The sequence below is a fragment of the Bufo gargarizans genome, chromosome 1, assembly GCF_014858855.1.
Source record: "Bufo gargarizans isolate SCDJY-AF-19 chromosome 1, ASM1485885v1, whole genome shotgun sequence".
Classification (NCBI taxonomy): domain Eukaryota; kingdom Metazoa; phylum Chordata; class Amphibia; order Anura; family Bufonidae; genus Bufo; species Bufo gargarizans.
The window spans coordinates 323570968-323591931 of NC_058080.1; the positions used below are offsets into that span (position 1 = coordinate 323570968).

Consider the following 20964-nt stretch of genomic DNA (forward strand, 5'->3'; position numbering starts at 1 on the left):
CATTCGGATCCGCTCAGAATGCATCAGTTTGCCTCTGTTCTGTCTCCATTCTGCTTGCAGCGTTTTGGTGTCCGTCTGATGAAAACTGAGCCAAACTGGTCCGTTCCGACACACAATGCAAGTCAATGGGGACGGATCCGTTTTCACTAACTGTCACAAAAAACGGATCCGTCCTCCATTGACTTTCACTGATGTTCAAGAAGACTGATCTGTCTTGACTATGTTATAGATAATACAAACTGATCCGTTCTGAACGGATGCAGATGGTTGTATTATCTGAACGGAACAGTCCATGACCGATCCGCGCAAAGTAGCCTTAGACGACCCCTTTAAAAACTTCTCTACAGGATAGGTGATAAGCATATCTGATTAGTGCGGTTACAAGCGTTGGAACCACCCCCGATCAAACAACTATACTCCTCTTCAGCAGTCCCATAAGGTTGAAAGTAACAGATCACAAATTGACTTAAGGACCCTATTCTCATGATCAGTGGGGTTCTCAGTAGTTGGAGCCCCACTGATCAGATAACCATTCTGAGGATAGGCAATAATTTAAAGGCTATATACACCTTAGGTGGCAATTTTATTTTTAATTATTGCATTGTACTTATTTTTAACTAAGCATCATTTTTTCAATTGGTCTTTATTACAAATATCGAGCTCCTTATCTCTGACCTTATAAACCCTGGTTATAGCTCAATTCTCATCTTACTGATAAGAATGTGGCTTAAATAAATACTTATGACATGTTAGTAGTTTAGAGGTTAGGTTTATTAGATGACCTGCACAAATTGAAACTGAAAGTACCAACAACACAGCTAAAAAAAACTGTTAAACCTTTGTGACTGAACAGCTCAATATTTACAATAAAGACAACCCGAAAAAAGATTATCCCCAAAAATTGCCCCTACGGCTGGGTTCACACAGGCGAGATTTCCGCACGGGTGCAACGCAGGAGGTGAACGCATTGCACCTGCACTGAATCCGAACACATTCACTTCTATGGGGCTGTGCACATGAGCAGTGATTTTCACACATCACTTGTGCGTTGCCAAAAAATAAAAAATGCAGGCCCCATAGAAGTGAATGGGGCTGCGTGAAAATCAAGCAAGTGCGGATGCAGTGCAATTTTTGCGCACTGTTCCTAAGATGACAGTCTATTCACTGTATTATTTTCCCTTATAACATAGTTATAAAGGAAAATACCATTCTTTAATACAGAATGCTTAGTAGAAGATCAATTGAGAGTTAAAAAATAAATTCACTCACCTCCTATTCTTGATCGCGTAGTTGCCGATCTATTCTTACTTCAATCATGAGCCCGGCTAAAGGACCTGTGGCGACGTCACATCACATGTTCCATCACTGTGGTGATGGACCATGTGATGAGCTCAGTGACTTCACCATAGGGCCTTTGACAGGTCCTGAAGAAAGAACAGGAGACCAGCAGCTACGCGATCAATTGGAGGCGGCGAGTTTTTTTTTAACCTTGTACTAAGAATTCTGTATTAAAGAATGCTATTATTTTCCCTTATAACCATGTTATAAGGGAAAATAATTACATCTACACAACATCAAACCCAAACTTGAACTTCAGTGAAGTTCAGGTCTGGGTACCACATTCAGTTTTTTTATCTGAACAACGGAACGCAATTGCAGTCAAAACTGACTGCAATTGGTTACATACTCGCAAGGGTTTGCAGCAAGGCACCTGGGACGCATCCTGAGCTAAAACGTGACGCCCGTGTGAACCCAGCCTAAAAGGTGCACATAGCCTTTAAGGAATTATACTATGAGAATATTTCAGTAATTTAGAGCAAAAACTTCACAGCATTAGCATATATTAAAAAATAAATAAATAAAAAACACACACAATTAGGACTTATGCACACAAACGTATTTTGGCCGGTCGGTTCCCTGCGAAAAACAAAAAAGGAAGGTACTCGTGTGCATTCCGTTTTCGTATGTCCGATTCCAATCCAAAAATAAAAATGTTAACATGTCCTACTATTGTCCGCATTACGGACAAGAATAGTACTGTCCTATTAGGGTCCAGCTATTTATTCCGTTCCACAAACTACGGAATGCACATGGATGTCATCCGTATTTTTTGCAGATTTTTTTGTGGACTGCAAAATACATACGGTTGTGTGCATGAGGCCTTAGACAATAACAATGCAAGTAAAAACAAATGACAAATTTGCTGCCAAGTCCACATGTGGATCTGAATATCTGAATGTTTAAAATAGAGTATATGGTAGAGTGGATAGAGCTGTGCCAAAAGGCATTCAAATGTATCACACAAACAATGGGGCAGATTTATTAATACTGTCGAACTTTGCCTAAGAACACAAATCCCAGACTTAATATTAGACAAATTTATGATTCAGGCACACAAAATAAATTTAGCAAATCATAAATCCCATGCTAAAATTTACACCAGAATTGGAACAAAATTTTGTCAGTGTGCCAACATTTTTTCCAAGTTTCAGAACTGGTACTTTTGCCAATAAACTGAAGAGACAGTGAAAAGGTCAGCACATCCATTAGTAAGACTACTTTCACAATGGCATTTTTGGCTTTCCGTTTGCAAGATCCTTTCAGGGCTCTCACAAGTGGTCCAAAACTGATCATTCTGAATGGCAAAGGATCAGCTCAGAATGCATCAGTTTGCCTCCGTTCCGCTTTGGAGGCGGACACCAAAACTCTGCTTGCAGCATTTGTGTCTGACGAAACTGAGAAACGGATCTGTTCTGACACAATGTAAGTCAATGGGAACGGATCCGTTTTCACTAACACAATATGGTGCAACTGAAAACTGATCCGTCCCCCATTGACTTTCAATGTAAGTCAGGATGGATCCATCTAAAAGTAACAGTGTAAACTTAAATGTAGAGCAAACTGCTTCAGACTTACCACAGTTGATGATGCTGGGTGATAAATCTGTCGCATTCTTAGGATGTTTAGTCTAAAGGGCCCTTTACATGGGCAGAGAACCCCAAAGATAATCACTAATGAGCTTTCACAGGACGTTCATTAGCCATTATCTGATGGTGTAAATGTATCACTGATTACCAGATGAACAAGCAAAATACGTATTCATTAGGCAATTCCATCATTTGTGGGCACACAAAAATCATCGGTTACTGGCAGCAGATGTGCAGCGTAAACACAATCTGCTGCCGGCAAACGAGTCAGTATGGGGAAGAGCGATGGCATTAGCGATTGTTCCTACCCACACTCTGGAGGAGATCGATGCATATAAACGCAGCTATCCCCTCCCCTAGAGAGCAGACTATTGTCTGGAAGGAAGTCAATCTGATGCTCTGTTGTCCATGTAAGGAAACACCAAGTTTACACCCACCTACAGAATTTTCACATGAAGCCACATCTAATTTCTGGTAAGCCACGCCCCCTGAAGGGCAAGGCATAAAAAGGTTAGAAAAACCATCTAAAATCACTTGATAAATGTGGTGCAAAGCATGTATGCCAGGCTTTAGGCGCAAATTGTGCCAAAAAACTGCCACATTTTCAATAGTAAATGTGCTCCAATGCTTTTTCATTCAATCTGGTTTTGAAGACCATGATCCGAAGGCAATGTTTTCAGCAAAAGGAGCATAAAAGAATTACGGTACTAAGAATAGAATTGCTATCGACAAAATTAACAAATTGAACCTTAGACCAATCTCACGGTTGTAAAATTAAATGGCGTGCAACATCTTGTTTTAGGGTGTAAACAGCATAGTTCAGGAGAAGGTAATATACCTGGTTTGATCAAGGGAGAACAGAAGCAGGGCCCTAAAACCATGGGAGGCATTGCGTGTCAAAACCAAAAATATCCCATCAAATGGCTCTGCTCTTTGCTGAAGTTTTATAAGATATATATTCACCTTTATAGTTTTTGATTGCAGTCTCAATCCATTAAGTGTGTTTATTGCTCTTTCAGCATCTTTAGCATTTAAGTAATTCACAAAGCCATATCCTAAGCTGTGCCCTGCAAAAGGGAAAAAAAATAAAACAAAAACAAAATAAAAAACACAATTAAGAAAAAAAAAAAAAATAGCCCTAGCAGAAAAATCTGGAAAGGTGAATCCAGTCACCACCCTTTCTAGCCAACACAAGAACTTGTTGCCAAGATGATCCAAGTATTTCTCACACATTCATGTGGTAATGTTTCTCCAGCAACCTGACACTTATCAGTAAGAGTAGCAAGGTGAATTTGGTAAGAAAGGCAAGTTATTTTTTCTCAGTTACATTACTGGTGATAAGATAGTTTTCCCCCAGTAGACATGATCAGTTCTGCAACAAAACTACATAGCAGTGCACACACTGACAGGTTTAGATATGCAAAATGACATCTACAGGATACCCACATAAATTTAGACTGGCATCATAAAAGCTGCACAAAATGAAACAGAACACTTTTTTTTTTTAAAGAAAATCAACACAAAAAAAGCTCATACTGACCTGACAGCGCACACCTCATAGCTGGAAACTGCTGGACACCTTCCCTTGTGAAACGCTTAAAGTGGAATTCCACTTTTAGCAAATATACATTTTTCTATAATGAAGTTATACAGTCTGCCAATATAGGAGTCCTTGTGGTTAAAGGTCTAGGCCTGCTGTTATTACCATCCAGTGGATTAAATTCTGTTCTGGTCATGCAATGAACACAGGTGCTTGGCCTTTTAGAAGACAGACATACCCATTCTTTTGCAATAACCACAGAATTGTGACCAAAAAAAAAAAAAAAACACAGAAGCTGACAGTACTGTGTGAAGGGGCCCTAGTACACATTCTGAAACTACTCTGCACCTATTACCAGAGAGGGGGACCACTACAATTAAGGGTGCATTCACACGACCGTAAGTGTTTTGCGGTCCGCAAAACACAGATACCAGCCGTGTGCGTTCTGCATTTTGCGGACCACACATGGCCGGTACTACATAGAGAATGCCCATTATTGCCCGCAACTGTGGACAAGCTCCATCTTTTTTGCAGGGCAACAGAAGAACGGATGTGGAACAGCACGTGGTGTGCTGTCCACATCTTCTGTGGCCCCATTGAAATGAATGAGTCCAAACCCATTCCACAAATTTGCAGATCCATTTATAGGGTCGTGTGAATGCTCCCTTACAGTGCTGGTGTCCGCTCCTTGACAGAAGAAGAAAAAATAAATAAAAATTAAAAGTTAGGCGCAGACAAAGGAGCCAAGTGTGCACGATTATTGGTAGGTGTTATCCGACACCTCAATTTAACAGTTGGGATTGGAGCTAGCTCCAATTCAGGACTCTTCAGCTCCTTGGATGCCACAGTCAACAGTGACCATGTCATATAACCCATAACTGGCTATTCACATCACAGGTGTATTTTTTCCCCCTCACCTATTTGCTCAGACCCTCCAGAATAGGACATTCTGTAAGTTTCTCAGATTGGGCACACAGATCCATTGACTTCTATGGGTCAGAGCACTATATATTTATATTTTTTTTTGAAAGAACATGGAAGGAAAATAGAAAAAAATAAAATAAAATTTGCATGAATAACCACAGGGAAACCTTTTCATTTATTGGCACAACAGCCATGCTTGTGTGAAAAAAATAAAAATAAAAAACACGGCTTCAACAGAAAAATAAAAAACGCTACGAATTCAAAATCTGGCGACATAGCAATTTGTTGGTTAACCTGTTGAAGAACAGGCCAATCCACCCCGCCCCCGTTTTGTATATACAGTATCTATGCATCACAGAGAATTATCATTTGTCTCACCTGCAACACTAGCTTGTCTCTGTACATCACTTTCATTTTCCAAGGGAGCTGTGGAAAATGATAGGTAGAATCTGATCGGTTGCTATGGGCAACTAAGCCAGTTTTCTTTCATCTCCTCCCATACAACACCCATTGCTAAAGCACCTGAATTCAGACATGCATGCTTCAAGCTGTGTTCACACTGTGATCTTTGTCCAATTTTGTTTCTAAATGTTTTACTGCACATGCTTTAAAAAAAAAAAAAAAAAAAAAAATCCAGCTTGAAGTGTTAGTAAGTCTACTGGAATGATGAAATGTGAGACTCTAGCGCTATATTTTTTTTTTAAACAGGTGTTATGCAAAAAATAAATAGCATTCGGATTTATGGGCTTAAAAAAAAAATTGCAACGAGATGAATGTTGTGTATAAATGGGACAGTGCACCATAGGCTTACAATAACACACAACACCTCTGAAAAGAACCATATAAAATGGGCGATGGTCACAGTTTATAAACTCTTTTTCCCTCAATGACCACTGCACAGGTCACAGAGCATGTCCAAGTAATGTCTTCTAGAAGTTAGAGACCTCTATATGCATGTTTTTACTGTCCATGTGGCTGCTGTAAGGGTATGTTCATGGACAAAACCTATTGGCAGATCAGTACAGTGTGCTTTAACCAGTTCTGGTAATGGGAAGCTGTCTGTGGTGTATCGATACCAGATTCCATGTAAAACAGGTGTATTGTCTGTGTGAACATAGCCTAATGCATCTTTACAGTAGCTGGACCAAGACAGATGCACCCATAAGCATGGACAAAACAATAAAATCATAAAAAGACAAATTGGAGAAATAAAGTGGCTCAGTACCTTGTTATAAGTAGTTAAAAAGAAAAAGTGTGATATTCCCTTTAAAAGACTTTTCTGGTTGTCATCAACATCCTTTATAAAGATAGTTTTTTGTTTATTTTTTAACCTTCCCTACCCGCCCTATCTTCTGCTCTGGGTAGTGGTCAAAACCATACTCATGAAGTATGAAATATTTCCTGTGATGACCATGGGTGTATCAAAGCAGTGATAGGGGAGTATCTATGTAACTAGCGGGTGGGAGGAGCTATAAACTAGCTGGGTATAAAGGATGGTGCTGGAGCTGTACAAGAGAAAGAAGTGCATCATGGGTACTGTTATGTACAGGATCAGAGGAATTTGCACGGTGAAAGCAGGTGGAGAGAGCTTATTAGGGGAAAAAATAAAAGAAAAAGCATGGGGAATATATCTGCTAAAAAACACATTCCTGGGAAACCCCTTTAAAGGCTTTAGGGCATGGCTTAGTGAACGATTCTAGCCAATTAAGCCAACTGATAGATGGTATACAATATCAATTGATCAGATGACTGTCAGCAAGGAAGCACCTTCACGACAATCGGCTGTTTGTCAGCGAAGGAGTTGCTGTATTTACATGCAGCAATCTCCTCCACGGTATGGGGAGGAGCGATTGCTGGCAGCAGAGTGCTGTGTAAAGGACACAATTTGCTGCCAGCAAATGGCGATTTAGGTGACCACATGAAAGATGCGCTTATTAGATGAATGAGTGTTTCGCTCAATTAGGCAATGTGTGCTGTCTGCATCTTTTGCGACCCCATTGAAATTAATGGATCCGCACCCATTCTGCAAAATTGCGTAATGGTTCGGACCCGTTCATAGTGCCTTCTGAATGGGCCCTTAATGTGACTGTTAAGGAGTTAACAGCGTCTGAAGAGACAGTAGTATGGAAGGCCAAAAGTTCATATGTCAGTCAATTAATTTGTCAGGTTACCCTCCAGCTGTTTTATATGTACCCCAAATAGCAGCAGAAAATGATTTCCACTACCTAAATTGAGACACGTCAGTGAAAAGAATAAAAAAAATAACAGCCAAAACAATAACTAAGCTGGTCATTACAGCCCTTAAAGTATTAAAACTTACACACTGGTGTGACTGCCAGAAAATATATCTGCATGTTAGAGCATTATGCTGTTTTTGGGTAACTACTTTTTACATGGGCCAATTATTAAAGGGTTTGTGTCACCACAATTATCCCTATTAGACTGACATTATACATGTGAAAATGTCTGCTGAATCTTAACGCTGCAATTGTTTTACGTATTCCGCCGTTTTTGCGTAATTAAAAAGTTTTCATATATGCAAATTAGCCTCTAGGAGCTAGGGGGGGGGGGGGCACACAGGAAACTGCCCCAGTTACAGTCTCCTGTGTGCAGGGGAAATCTCGTTCCATTCAGTATTGTATTCGGCACAGTGATAGAAGGATGCTCGCCGGCTTACTTACTGCGCCTGTGCCGAATACCTCTGGGAGGGTTGTGATGACAGCAGCCATCGCAGAGAAGGCGAGAGCTGTAACGTCGCTGGATCCTCCTATGTGGTAAGCATTTTCCAAATTGGCCAGCTCTTTATTCCCACTGATACCACCAATGATCAAAAGGGGCATTAAATGAAAATATTTTATATAAAAAATGTATATATTATCTGGAGGCCAAATTAATTTGATTCTTTGGTGATATAGTGGTCAAATCTAATAATTATTAGTATTGCAGTTAGATTCAGCTGATATTTGCACATGTATAATGTCAGCCTGTTTAATATGGATAATTGTGGCGACAAAGAAAAATTATTTTTATTAACTTGAAGTCAGCCACCAAGCAGAGATCAATGAGATTATAGTTTTGACAGATTTGTGAACCTCTGAGGCCCCCCTGGCTGCCACATTTTTATATCGGTTGCATTACAAATCAAGTTACACCTTTGTAGCAAAGGTGAATAGGAAAGGAGACTTATTCTGAAAAAAAGACTGTGTTCAATAAATGTAGAACTTACCTGCAACCTTGTCACGTATTAGCTTGGCAGATTCCACCTCTCCAATGCTGCTGAAAAGGCTGCGCAGCTCATCCTGCGTCATATTTTGAGGCAAGTAGTTGACAATTAAGTTAGTTCTGCCCATGTCGTCCCTGCAGACATCATCCATGTGATCTTCATAACCGTTAGACATCTTAAATTACCTGTTAATTGTAAAATAAAGGTTACACCAATCTATTTATTTACAGTATGGAATAGCATAGCAGGCTGCCAGCACATGATCACTGCACTATAGGAGCAGAACAAAGAAAATAACCAAAGCGCCAAAAGTTGTCAACACCACGGACTAAGTCCTCAGCATGCCACGCTATTAAGTCCCATATCTTTAACAGAATTTGCAGAGGACCCTGTGTGCGTGTATATAAAAATAAAAATTACACACCTCTGGGACACACACACTACAACGAGAACGGAGCGGAGAAATGAATGGAGGGCGCACTGCGCATGCGTAGATGTCCTCCATTCAACTCAATAGCGCTGCTGAAAATAGCTGAGCGCTGGCTCATTTCCATCTGCCACATAGAAATGAATGCGAGCAGGGGCCGCGTGTGCGCGCTCCTATTAACTTGTATGGGAGCAGAGCTTTGCGGTGAATGGACCGTGGAAAACCTGGGGTCCTCCAGCCGCAGCTCTACCCGCTCCCTTCACCTATAAGATAATGGGGGCACATCCTAGCGATATGCCCCCACTGTATGTGATGGGAGTACCCCTTTAAGGGGTTTTCTGAGATGGGAGTGCTGCTGCCCCACAGATACTGATGACCTGTGAGCTCCATGACCTTCTCCATTTTTACTAGGCTGAGTGACGACCCGTTCATGTGTCACGTGGCCTAGGAGCAGCCCAGCCCCATTCACCTGAAGGGCAATACCAAGCACGGCCTCTATACAATGTATGGTGCTTTGCTTGGTGAGCTGCAAGGAGTGCCAGTGCCTTCTCAAACAGCTGTCCCTTGTATCAGACCTCCACTGTTCATGGATAGGTCAGCGAAGAAGAAAAAAAAAAAAAAAAAAAAAAAACACAACAACACCTTTTACTGAAATGTCTAAACCTCATACAACACATTTAAGTAAGGCTGCTTTCGGACACGTAAAATATGGGCGCTTTCTTACTCCTGTGTCATGGACCAAACGCCTGAATCCCCTATAGTTCATCAGAGAATCCAGTAGGGTTCATTTACACGCTTTCAAAATCTGCTGCGTATGCTGTGGCAGAAACCGCTACTGAAGCCCTGGCTGCCATAGTGAGCTCCCCGCTGCTGTGCGCACTATGCACAGGGCAGCAGGGAGAGTGCAAGATCCTGTTCACCCTAATAGAGATGTATCAGGGTGGATAGGACAAGGGTTCTAGCACCTAAGGAGGCTATTTTAAAGAAAAAAAAAAAAAAAGTTTAATCACCCCGAAAATAATAGATGGAGGAGGAGCAGTAGACATTGCTTATCTAGACTTTAGTAAGGCTTTTGACACTGTCCCACATAGAAGGCTCATCAATAAGGTGCAGTCTTTGGGCTTGGACTACCATATTGTTGAATGGATTAGGCAGTGGCTGAGAGACAGACAACAGAGGGTTGTAGTCAATGGAGTATACTCAGACCATGGTCTTGTTACGAGTGGGGTACCTCAGGGATCTGTTCTGGGGCCCATATTGTTTAATATCTTTATCAGCGAAGTTGTAGAAGGCCTCGATGGTAAGGTGTGTCTTTTTGCTGATGACACAAAGATTTGTAACAGGGTTGATGTTCCTGGAGGCATGCACCAAATGGAAAAGGACTTGATGTTCCTGGAGGCATGCACCAAAACAAGAGTAATGGTCAAAAATCTGGCAAATAAAATGTAATGTTGATAAGTGCAAGATAATGCACCTGGGATGTAAAAACCCAAGAGCAGAATATAAAATCAGTGATGCAGTCCTAACCTCAGTATCTGACTAAAGGGATTTAAATGCTAGCAGAATGCTTGGGTGTATAGGGAGAGGCATTACCAGTAGAAAGAGGGAGGTGCTCATGCCGCTCTACAGAACACTAGTGAGACCTCATTTGGAGTATTGTGCTCAGTACTGGAGACCATATCTCCAGAAGGATATTGATACTTTGGAGAGAGTTCAGAGAAGAGCTACTAAACTAGTACATGGATTGCAGGATAAAACTTACCAGGAAAGATTAAAGACCTTAACATGCATGTATAGCTTGGAAGAAAGACGAGACAGAGGGGATATGATAGAAACTTTTAAATACATAAAGGGAATCAACAAGGTAAAAGAGGAGAGAATATTTAAAAGAAGAAAAACTGCTACCAGAGGACATCGTTTTAAATTAGAGGGGCAAAGGTTTAAAAGTAATATCAGGAAGTATTACTTTACTAAGAGAGTAGTGGATGCATGGAATAGCCTTCCTGCAGAAGTGGTAGCTGCACATACAGTGGAGGAGATTAAGCATGCATGGGATAGGCATAAGACCATCCTTCATATAAGATAGGTCCAAGGGCTATTCATAGTATTCAGTATATTGGGCAGACTAGATGGGCCAAATGGTTCTTATCTGCCAACACATTCTATGTTTCTATGTTTCACTGAGCCACCAATGATTTTAATAGCAAATTAGCGGCACTTAGCCCCTCAGGTGCGGCACCTGAGGGGTTAACTGCCACTGATCACAGCTCCCCGTCAGAGGCAAGGTGTCAGCAACGTGATTCTGCTGCAGGTACCTGCCTCCTGTATTAAAAGTTAAAGACTACCTTTTTTTATGAGTTCGGATTTAGTTAAGTTACCAGGCTACATAGAGCAGACCCAGGGATCTCCCTGCACCTACTATTATTCCTGGGCGCCGCTCCGTTCGCCCGCTGTGCCCCAGTTACAGTCTCCTGCTCTGTATGCTAATTACTATGGAGCAATGGGGAGGAGACATCAGCTTCTCTCCTGGGCGTTCCTACTCGCCCTCCGCGGCTCTCTCCCCATTGGTGGCAGCAGCGGGAGGGAGAGAGTGATTCCTTCTCCCCTGTGCTGCTGAGGGAACACGAGGACGCTCACAGCAGCGTGCTCATGTTCAGAGATAGACTGCGCAGCCCAGTATCGGAAAAAATGGAAATCCCGGTATCGTATCGATACCGGGACAAAAGTATTGATTAGGTATCAAAATTTCGATACCAGCAACAACCCTAGTGGGAATCTGATTGGCGCTGTGAGCTGAGGTCCGATAAATATTTTTGTCTTACAGGGTGAAAAATATGGCAATTAAAAAAATAAACATCATGAGTATCACTATGACCGAAAACACCTGTACTATTCAAGTATAAAAATATTTTCCAATATGGCAAATGGCGTAACAGAAAAATGGGTAAAAATGGCTAATTTGTCTTTTTTTCCATTGCTTCTCTTACCCAACAGCTTAGTAGAAATAACTATAAAAAAGTTATGGTGGTCAGAATATGGTGTGCATTTTTACACTGTTTAAACATTTAAAAAAAACTATATACATGTGGTATCGTAATCGTACAGACCCAGAGAATGAAGGGCATCGTTCAGTTTAGCCGCAAACGAAACGCTGTGGGAACAAACCCCATAAAACGCTGGAGAAATTGCATTTTTTCAAATTCCACCCCATTTGGATTTTTTTTTACTGCTTCCCACTACATTGTATGCCATAATTAATGGTGGCATTAGAAAGTACAACTTGTCCTGCAAAAAATAAGCCCTCATACAGCTATGTGAACGGAAATATAAAGTTATGGCTCAAGGTAGATGGGGAATAAAAATGAAAACTAAAACCTCTGGTAGTAAAAGGGGTTAGGGTCCATTCAAACGTCCGCTATTTTGTGTTGCATTTTGCGGAATGGAATTGCGAACACATTCATTACTATGGGTCCGCATGATGTACAGCCCTGATTCACACGTCCGGGACGCAATTCCGATGACGAAAAGAAAAAAAAGAAAATAGAACATGTCCTATTCTTGTCCGCAATTGCGGACAAGAATAGGCATTTTCTACTAAGTACCAGCAATGTGCGGTCCGCTAAATGCGGAACGCACATCGCCGATGCCCGTGTTTTGTGTATCCACGAAACACACACGAACGTGTGAATGGACCCTATCTGGGCTTTTACAATTGATGACCTATCCTTGGGATAAGCCATCAATATCAGATTGGCGGGATCCGACATCCCCGTCCAATCAGCTGTATGAGGAGACAGCACGAACAGTGTACATGTGCCGTCTCCTATCTCTTCCTGTTCACTGCTGTTGTGTATGGCAAAGCAGCAGCAAACAGGAAGAGACGCCAGAAGGCACGTGCACACTCTTTTCATACAGCTGATCAGCAGGGGTGCCAGGTGTCGGACCCCCACCGATCAGATATTGATGATTTATCCTGAAGATAGGCCATCAATAGTAAAAGCCTGGACAAGCCCTTTAACATCTCTCTTCTAATTGAAGTTAGGAGATGTATAAGCCATTCATGCTCCTCTGGAATTCTGGGAGGTAAAGGATGCAAATGAACTCTTACCAAGCTCTGCCTCTAATGCCACCAGATGTAAGGCAGCTGTCCTATAAGTCAATGTTCAGCTCTTTAACTAAGCCTTAAGACATTATCATAAAATAAGCCAGCACCTCATCTGCAGACAGCTGTTTTGGGGTGATTATCTAGTAGCATTAGAGGCAAATCTTGTTATGAGCTCATTTGCATCCGTTTCTCCACATTTATAAATAATTTTTGATAATAGGCTACTTTCACACTAGCGTTTTTACCAGATTCGACAGGGTTCAGCAAAACGCTTTCATTACTGATAATAACCGTTCTGAACGGATCCGGTTGTATTATCTTTAAAGGGGATCCGTCACCTGCTTTTACCATTTTAAGCTGGCACCATCGCTATGTGCACTAAAGTACCTTATTTCCAGCAGTCTTCTTTTTACTTTATTTCGTTTTGTAGTTTTGATATAAAAGCACAGTACCGCCTGCGCGAGTTTTCTGGCCGCAGACAGGAAGAAGGACGGGGCATTTCTATAAGGTAGACTATGACGTGGGGAGGGGGCGGAACCGTTTGCCGGGCTGTGGGAGGTTATTAGAGGATCAGGAGGCGTTCTTGGGCACTGCAGGGGGGCATCACTGGGCACCGGAGAGTGAAAAAAACGCCCCTCTGGGCACCTTGGAGCCTCATTAGCATAACATAAAAAGCGCTTTTATATCAAAACTACAAAACGAAAAAGTAAAAAGACTGCTGGAAATAAGGTACTTTAGTCAACATAGCGATGGTGCCAGCTTAAAATGGTAAAAGCAGGTGACAGATTCCCTTCAACATTGCCAAGACGGATCCATCATAAACTCTATTGAAAGTCAATGGGGGGGGGGGATGGATCCGTTTTCTGTCGTGTCAGTGAAAACGGATCCATCCCAATTGACTTGCATTGGGCGTCTTACTCCGCATCCCAGGACAGAAAGCAAACTACAACATGTTCCGGTTTGCTCTCTGGTCTAGGAACACAATTAAACTGAATGGAACGCATTTTGGAGCATTCTGTTCAGTTTTGTCCCCATTGACAATGAATGGGGATAAAACTGAAGCGTTTTTTCCCCCCCAGTATTGAGCTCCTATGATGGATCTCAATACCGGAAAACTAAAACGCTAGTGTGAAAGTAGCCTTATTTCAAATTTTTCGATGTTACTTTTTAAATTTAAACTAAAACCGAAAATCCTGCAGTTTTTGCACCGGCCAACAATTGGCGCCACTTCTTGGTCTGTACAGATCACTTTACTGCAGTTAGACCCAGTTCACACATCAGTTATTTCCATCAGCGAATGTGAGGCAAAGCCAGGAACGGAGGCTACTCAGAAGATAAGATGGAAAGATCTACACCTGTTCTATGTTATTGACCTGAACCTGGCTCACAATAACTGATCAAATTACTGACGTGTGCACTAGGCCTTAATTAATCATGCCTGTAATGATATCACCTCTGTGTATAGATGAGACAGGATCCACCATTCATAGGGGATTGTTAAATCTTATCTATGCTTTCCCCGTACAATGACCTCTGCACAGGTCACAGCATGTTTAGAAAACTCTCCCATACAAGTCAGTGAGGTCCCTTGCTGTCTCTTGTGTCTATCGCCCATTGTGCTGCCGTAAAGCAATTTTCTTTATGCTTTGTGAATGCTGTAAAGAACGGCTTAGACAAGATGGCTGCCCACACAATTGTGCTCAGGAAATAGAATTAAAATTTAAAAATAAATAAATATCACAATCATAAAATAAAAAAAAAGGTCATGCTACTTTCTGGTTTTAACTGGCAGATAGGTTTTTGGGCAACACATTTCCTTTACATGGAGTGTGTCTACCCCTTTCTCATTCTAATTATTGAACACGATGAGGACAGCCATTTTGTCTGAACCATTCTTAACAGTATTTAGGGATAAGCTTTACAGCAACCACATGGCCCAGACACAATGGGGGACATTTATCATAACTGGTCTAGAAGAAACTGGCTTAGTTACCCATAGCAACCAGATTCCACCTATTTCTTTTTTTTTTTAAAAGTGTTCTGAAGAAATGAAAGGTGAGCTCTGATTGGTTGCTATGGGCAACTAGGCCAGTTTTTATAGATGAGGCCCAAAACTCATATAGGAGAGGTTTCTAGGCAGGCTTTGTGACGTGTACAGAGACCAGGAAGAGCTGTTACCTGTTATTCTAACCCTGCATGTAATAAGCAGATAACTGCAGTAAAGTGATCTGTACATGATTTGACCAAGACTGGGTGCTCATTATTAGACTTAGAGGCCAGTGCAAAAACGGAAGGATCTTGCTATATAGCTAGTGGCATAGGAAACTTAAAACCACCAATACGGTATTTGTAACATAAAAATTATTTCTGATGAGGACAGCGGTCCAGGCAGAGGATGCAGCAATCACTATGGATCCTCCACCGGTAGGGCCTGCAGTAGTGGACCACTGACTCCCATACATTTGTGAACTGCTGAGTGGACGCTTTACCGGACACACATGAGGCGCATAGCTCCCCCCCGCCCATTCTCAACCTTCCACAAACACAGTCCCACCAAACCGCAGCCACCCAGGGCGGTCGGCAGCACTGCGAGTGCGAGGGCCCCGCCACAATGCACCAGGACAGGAGCGGCCCGCGCCGCGGCCTATGCTGAGGGGCCGCCTCTGAAGCCTCCGCGCCAAAGCTTTCCAGAGCTGCCATCTACCACACATCTTTCCCACAAAACAGGCATTTTTACCCTTTTAAGCGTTCCGCCCCAGGCAGACGAATGAGCGGCGCGATCCTTCTCTTGTCCTGCACGTTCCCAGCGCGGAAAAAGCAGCAGCTTCTAGCGTCACAGAGCGAAAAAAAAAAAGAAAAACGAGGAACGCAACATGGCGGTCGACGGCTGCGCATGCGCAGTGGACAGACTAAGCCCCGCCCCTCGTCGCAGTTGATTGGCTGAGCGGAGAAGCGCTGGCTGAGGTATGGCTTCTCGCCCTGCTCGTCATCCGCCGCTCTCCTCACTACACTTCCGGCTGGCTAAATAGGAAAGAGCTTGTGAGGGTGCGCAGGAGAAGAATGGCGCCTAGTGTCTGTCTGCGTGCACTCTATTCTGTGGTCTCCTGTAACACCGGTGTAGTAACTGGATGTGCTCTAGCCCAGGTTGCCCCATTTCCACACAAGAAATGCTGTTGTTTAAGCGGGTAAAAAGGGGGCGTGTCTGGACGAGTTCCTTGACAATGGTTTGGAGTGTTTAAAAGGACACTGTCACCTGGATTTCATAACGTCAGTCTCTACGAGTTACATTAAAATATACTAGTATTACTGCCCTATGTCTTGTAATTTGTCTATAAAATCGCTTTTATTAATATGCTAATTATCTCGATAAGGAGCCCAAGGCCTGCATATTAATGAAAGCAATTTTATAGACAAATTGCAAGACACAGGGCAGTAATACTAGTATATTTTAATGGAAATCATGGAGACTGATGTGGTGATGTTAGTGGCTCAGTAAGTGAAATCCAGGTGACAGTGTCCCTTTAAGAGGAACTTAGCGTGAGGGCACTGCAGTAGATACAGCCTGGCTATCTCTGAAATTCCCATAGAAATGAATGGACTGCAGAGAGATCCGACAGGCTGTTCGCTGCCAGAACCGTAGCACTAGTGTGAAACTAACATCTTAAAGGAATATTCCAATTGTTGCTGGGACCCCACTGATCATGAGAACGGGGACCCCGTAACCCCACAGCTCCCCTGAAATGACTGGAGGGGCCGTTTCGGATACTGCTAGAACCCATGGCCGCAAATTTGAAAGTAGCCCAAAATTACCTCAGGTTTATATCCCTTCTAAATGCAGATGTAAATTTTTTACCTCTGTGGGAGGGGCTTAGCTGTGTGCTCCACCCACTGAAATGTGCACTGCTATCCAGCAGCCTCACTGGCTCTGGAGTCATAGAGATAGTATAGTTACTAACATTTTAGCAAAGCCGATGAACGTTGGCCCAGGAAGAAGCTCCAAGGCTGAGAGTTGGATCCCACCGGTCTGACATTGATGATATCCCGATATCAATATTCAACCCCTTACACTAAGCTGCTGAAAATTGCAAACAGAAGTTGCCAATTTTTGTGTAAAAAACATATAGGATGTTATTTATGCCAGAAAAGTGGCTCAAATTATTTAAAGGCAAAAACAAAAAATTAATCCTTCGGCCAAAGTCATGGTGCTGTACAGGCTCCCAAAGTCTCATTCATCTGAATGGAGCCACTACATTGAGCCCCTGCTTTCCCCTACTAGGCTGCAGCTAAAGCCTGTGCTAAGCAGACAAATACAGACGTGGACAAAATTGTTGGTACCCTTTGGTCAATGAAAGAAAAAGTCACAATGGTCACAGAAATAACTTTAATCTGACAAAAGTAATAATAAATTAAAATTCTATAAATGTTAACCAATGAAAGTCAGACATTGTTTTTCAACCATGCTTCAACAGAATTATGTAAAAAAATAAACTCATGAAACAGGCATGGACAAAAATGATGGTACCCCTAACTTAATATTTTGTTGCGCAACCTTTTGAGGCAATCACTGCAATCAAACGCTTCCTGTAACTGTCAATGAGACATCTGCACCTCTCAGCAGGTATTTTGGCCCACTCCTCATGAGCAAACTGCTCCAGTTGTGTCCGGTTTGAAGGGTGCCTTTTCCAGACTGCATGTTTCAGCTCCTTCCAAAGATGCTCAATAGGATTGAGGTCAGGGCTCATAGAAGGCCACTTTAGAATAGTCCAATTTTTTCCTCTTAGCCATTCTTGGGTGTTTTTAGCGGTGTGTTTTGGGTCATTGTCCTGTTGCAAGACCCATGACCTGCGACTGAGACCAAGCTTTCTGACACTGGCTAGTACATTTCTCTCTAGAATTCCTTGATAGTCTTGAGATTTCATTGTACCCTGCACAGATTCAAGACACCCTGTGCCAGACGCAGCAAAGCAGCCCCAGAACATAACAGAGCCTCCTCCATGTTTCACAGTAGGGACAGTGTTCTTTTCTTGATATGCTTCATTTTTTCGTCTGTGAACATACAGCTGATGTGCCTTGGCAAAAACTTCGATTTTTGTCTCATCTGTCCACAGGACATTCTCCCAGAAGCTTTGTGGCTTGTCAACATGTAGTTTGGCATATTCCAGTCTTGCTTTTTTATGATTCGTTTTCAACAATGGTGTCCTCCTTGGTCGTCTCCCATGTAGTCCACTTTGGCTCAAACAACGACGGATGGTGCGATCTGACACTGATGTTCCTTGAGCATGAAGTTCACCTTGAATCTCTTTAGAAGTCTTTCTAGGCTCTTTTGTTACCATTCGGATTATCCGTCTCTTAGATTTGTCATCAATTTTCCTCCTGCGGCCACGTCCAGGGAGGTTGGCTACAGTCCCATGGATCTTAAACTTATGAATAATATGTGCAACTGTACTCACAGGAACATCTAGTTGCTTGGAGATGGTCTTATAGCCTTTACCTTTAACATGCTTGTCTATAATTTTCTTTCTGATCTCTTGAGACAGCTCTTTCCTTTGCTTCCTCTGGTCCATGTCGAGTGTGGTACACACCATATCACCAAACAACACAGTGATTACCTGGAGCCATATATATAGGCCCAATGGCTGATTACAAGGTTGTAGACACCTGTGATGCTAATTAGTGGACACACCTTGAATTAACATGTCCCTTTGGTCACATTATGTTCTGTGTTTTCTAGGGGTACCATCATTTTTGTCCATGCCTGTTTCATGAGTTTATTTTTTTACATAATTCTGTTGAAGCATGGTTGAAAAACAATGTCTGACTTTCATTGGTTAACATTTATAGAATTTTTATTTATTATTACTTTTGTCAGATTAAAGTTATTTCTGTGACCATTGTGACTTTTTCTTTCATTGACCAAAGGGTACCAACAATTTTGTCCACGTCTGTATATATTTTTTTAACGTACAAAGGGAAAAAGTTGCAGATTGCATCTTCCAGCAAGACAAACTGACGTATCACACAGCTCAAATGTATCGACTTGGTTAAAAGAGCATGACCGAGACTTCAAAGTACTACCTGGGCCCAGTAATTCCCCAACTTGAGCCCATCTACCAGCTGTCTGTGCTACTTCAACCCCTACAACATCCTACAACAATTGCTTCACCCCCTACAACAATTGAGGAATCCAGAAGAAAAAGATGAAATTCACCTTCCCAATTTTGGAATCAACAATTGAGGAATGAACACACACAATTTATGTTTATTTCAAACATCTTTTATAAATAATATATTACCCCTTCCTGACCAGTGCCTGTGGCTGCCCCTGTCAGACCAGCAAAAATTATTTTCTGCCAGGGGTAGTCATGGGGAGTAGGATGAAGCTAGAGTGTGATATTGTCTTGAGCACTGCTTAACTTTACCACCTAAGTTTCAGCATCCTTCTGACGAACTGTAAGGCAGCTTGATACTGGTACGGCCGCCTGTCTGAAGAGCCGGAATATCCTTTTATCAACTTATTTTTTTTTGGGCTGGACAAAATACTGCAGCAACCTGCCAAATTTTTCTGGTGTAATGCCAAATTTTCAACTGAACGGATGCAACCTGATGCATCCGGATTTATTTTTAACCACCCCAGGACAGCCTAACGCAGGATTGCGTCCTGGTGGTGGCCCTGTTATTCCTCCTGGATGTGCCGGTGCGTCATCTCGCGAGAGGCGAGATTTCCTGTGAACGCGCGCACACAGAAGCGCGCGTTCACATGAACCGGAGGTAAACGAGTGGATCTACAGCTTGCCAGCGGCGATCATTCGCTGGCAGGCTGTAGATGCGATTTTTTTAACCCCAAAAAGGTATATTAGACGCTGTTTTGATAACAGCGTCTAATATACCTGCTACCTGGTCCTCTGGTGGTCCCTTTTGCTTGGATCGACCACCAGAGGACACAGGCAGCTCTGTAAGTAGAGATGTCGCGAACATAAAATTTTCTGGTCGCGAACAGCGAACGCAAATGTTCGCGAACGTGCGAACCGCCATTGACTTCAATGGGCAATCGAATTTTAAAAACCACAGGGACTCATTCTGGCCACAATAGTGATGGAAAAGTTGTTTCAAGGGGACTAACACCTGGACTGTGGCATTCCGGAGGGGGATCCATGGCAAAATTCCCATGGAAAATTACATAGTTGACGCAGAGTTGGATTTTAATCCATAAAGGGCATAAATCACCTAACAATCCAATTTTTTTTTGACCAACGTGGTTTAAAACATCCAGTGTGTGTATACGATCAGGTATGATGTTGTATCGATCAGGTAGTGTAAGGGTTACGCCCGCTTCACAGACATTGACAGACCAAACTCCCCTTTTAATGCACCGCAAACAGTCCATTTGCAGAACTGCAAACTTCCCATTTGCACAAGGTTGGATACCAAGCTAGCCATGTCCCGTTGATGTCATTGAAGGTTTCTTCCTCCACCCAGCCACGTACAACACCAAGGGTCCCGGAAAGGTGAATTAAATTGATTTTTCGAATGGGAAGATGGTTAAAAAAACGCTGGCTCCCTCCCCTTTGTTTGAATCCACGGTCCACGGTTTCTATAGTTCTCTCTTCTCATCAGTTTAATCCCTGTTACATCCCATATCAGGGTGGGATTGCCTTTTGTGAAAAAAAATTTAGGCCGGGTATCTTCGACTGCCTTCACAGTGACATACCAAACTCTGATACACCAAACTGAATTGATTTTAGGAACCGGGAGATGGAAAAAGCAGCTTGGTCGGTCCTCTTACTCCCAAGTTGGGGCACTGCCCGTGCACGGAGCAAT

The 20964-nt window shown here is 42.4% G+C and overlaps 1 protein-coding gene across 2 annotated transcripts in view; it reads right to left on the reverse strand.

Annotated features, from left to right (window-relative positions):
• The window catches only part of ELAVL1 (ELAV like RNA binding protein 1), a 40048-nt gene extending 24016 nt beyond the window's left edge, over positions 1–16032 (reverse strand). The window contains exons 1-4 of one of the 2 annotated variants that reach the window (XM_044305848.1): positions 15884–16032; positions 8618–8799; positions 5770–5817; positions 3891–3994 (exon numbers count right to left, since the gene is read on the reverse strand). In XM_044305848.1, coding sequence (XP_044161783.1) covers positions 3891–3994; positions 5770–5817; positions 8618–8789 — 324 coding nt within the window. In that variant the 5' untranslated portion in view covers positions 8790–8799; positions 15884–16032. The remainder of the gene's footprint in view (positions 1–3890; positions 3995–5769; positions 5818–8617; positions 8800–15883) is intronic. The other variant, XM_044305859.1, reaches the window with a different exon arrangement.
• Positions 16033–20964: the final 4932 nt, after the last annotated feature.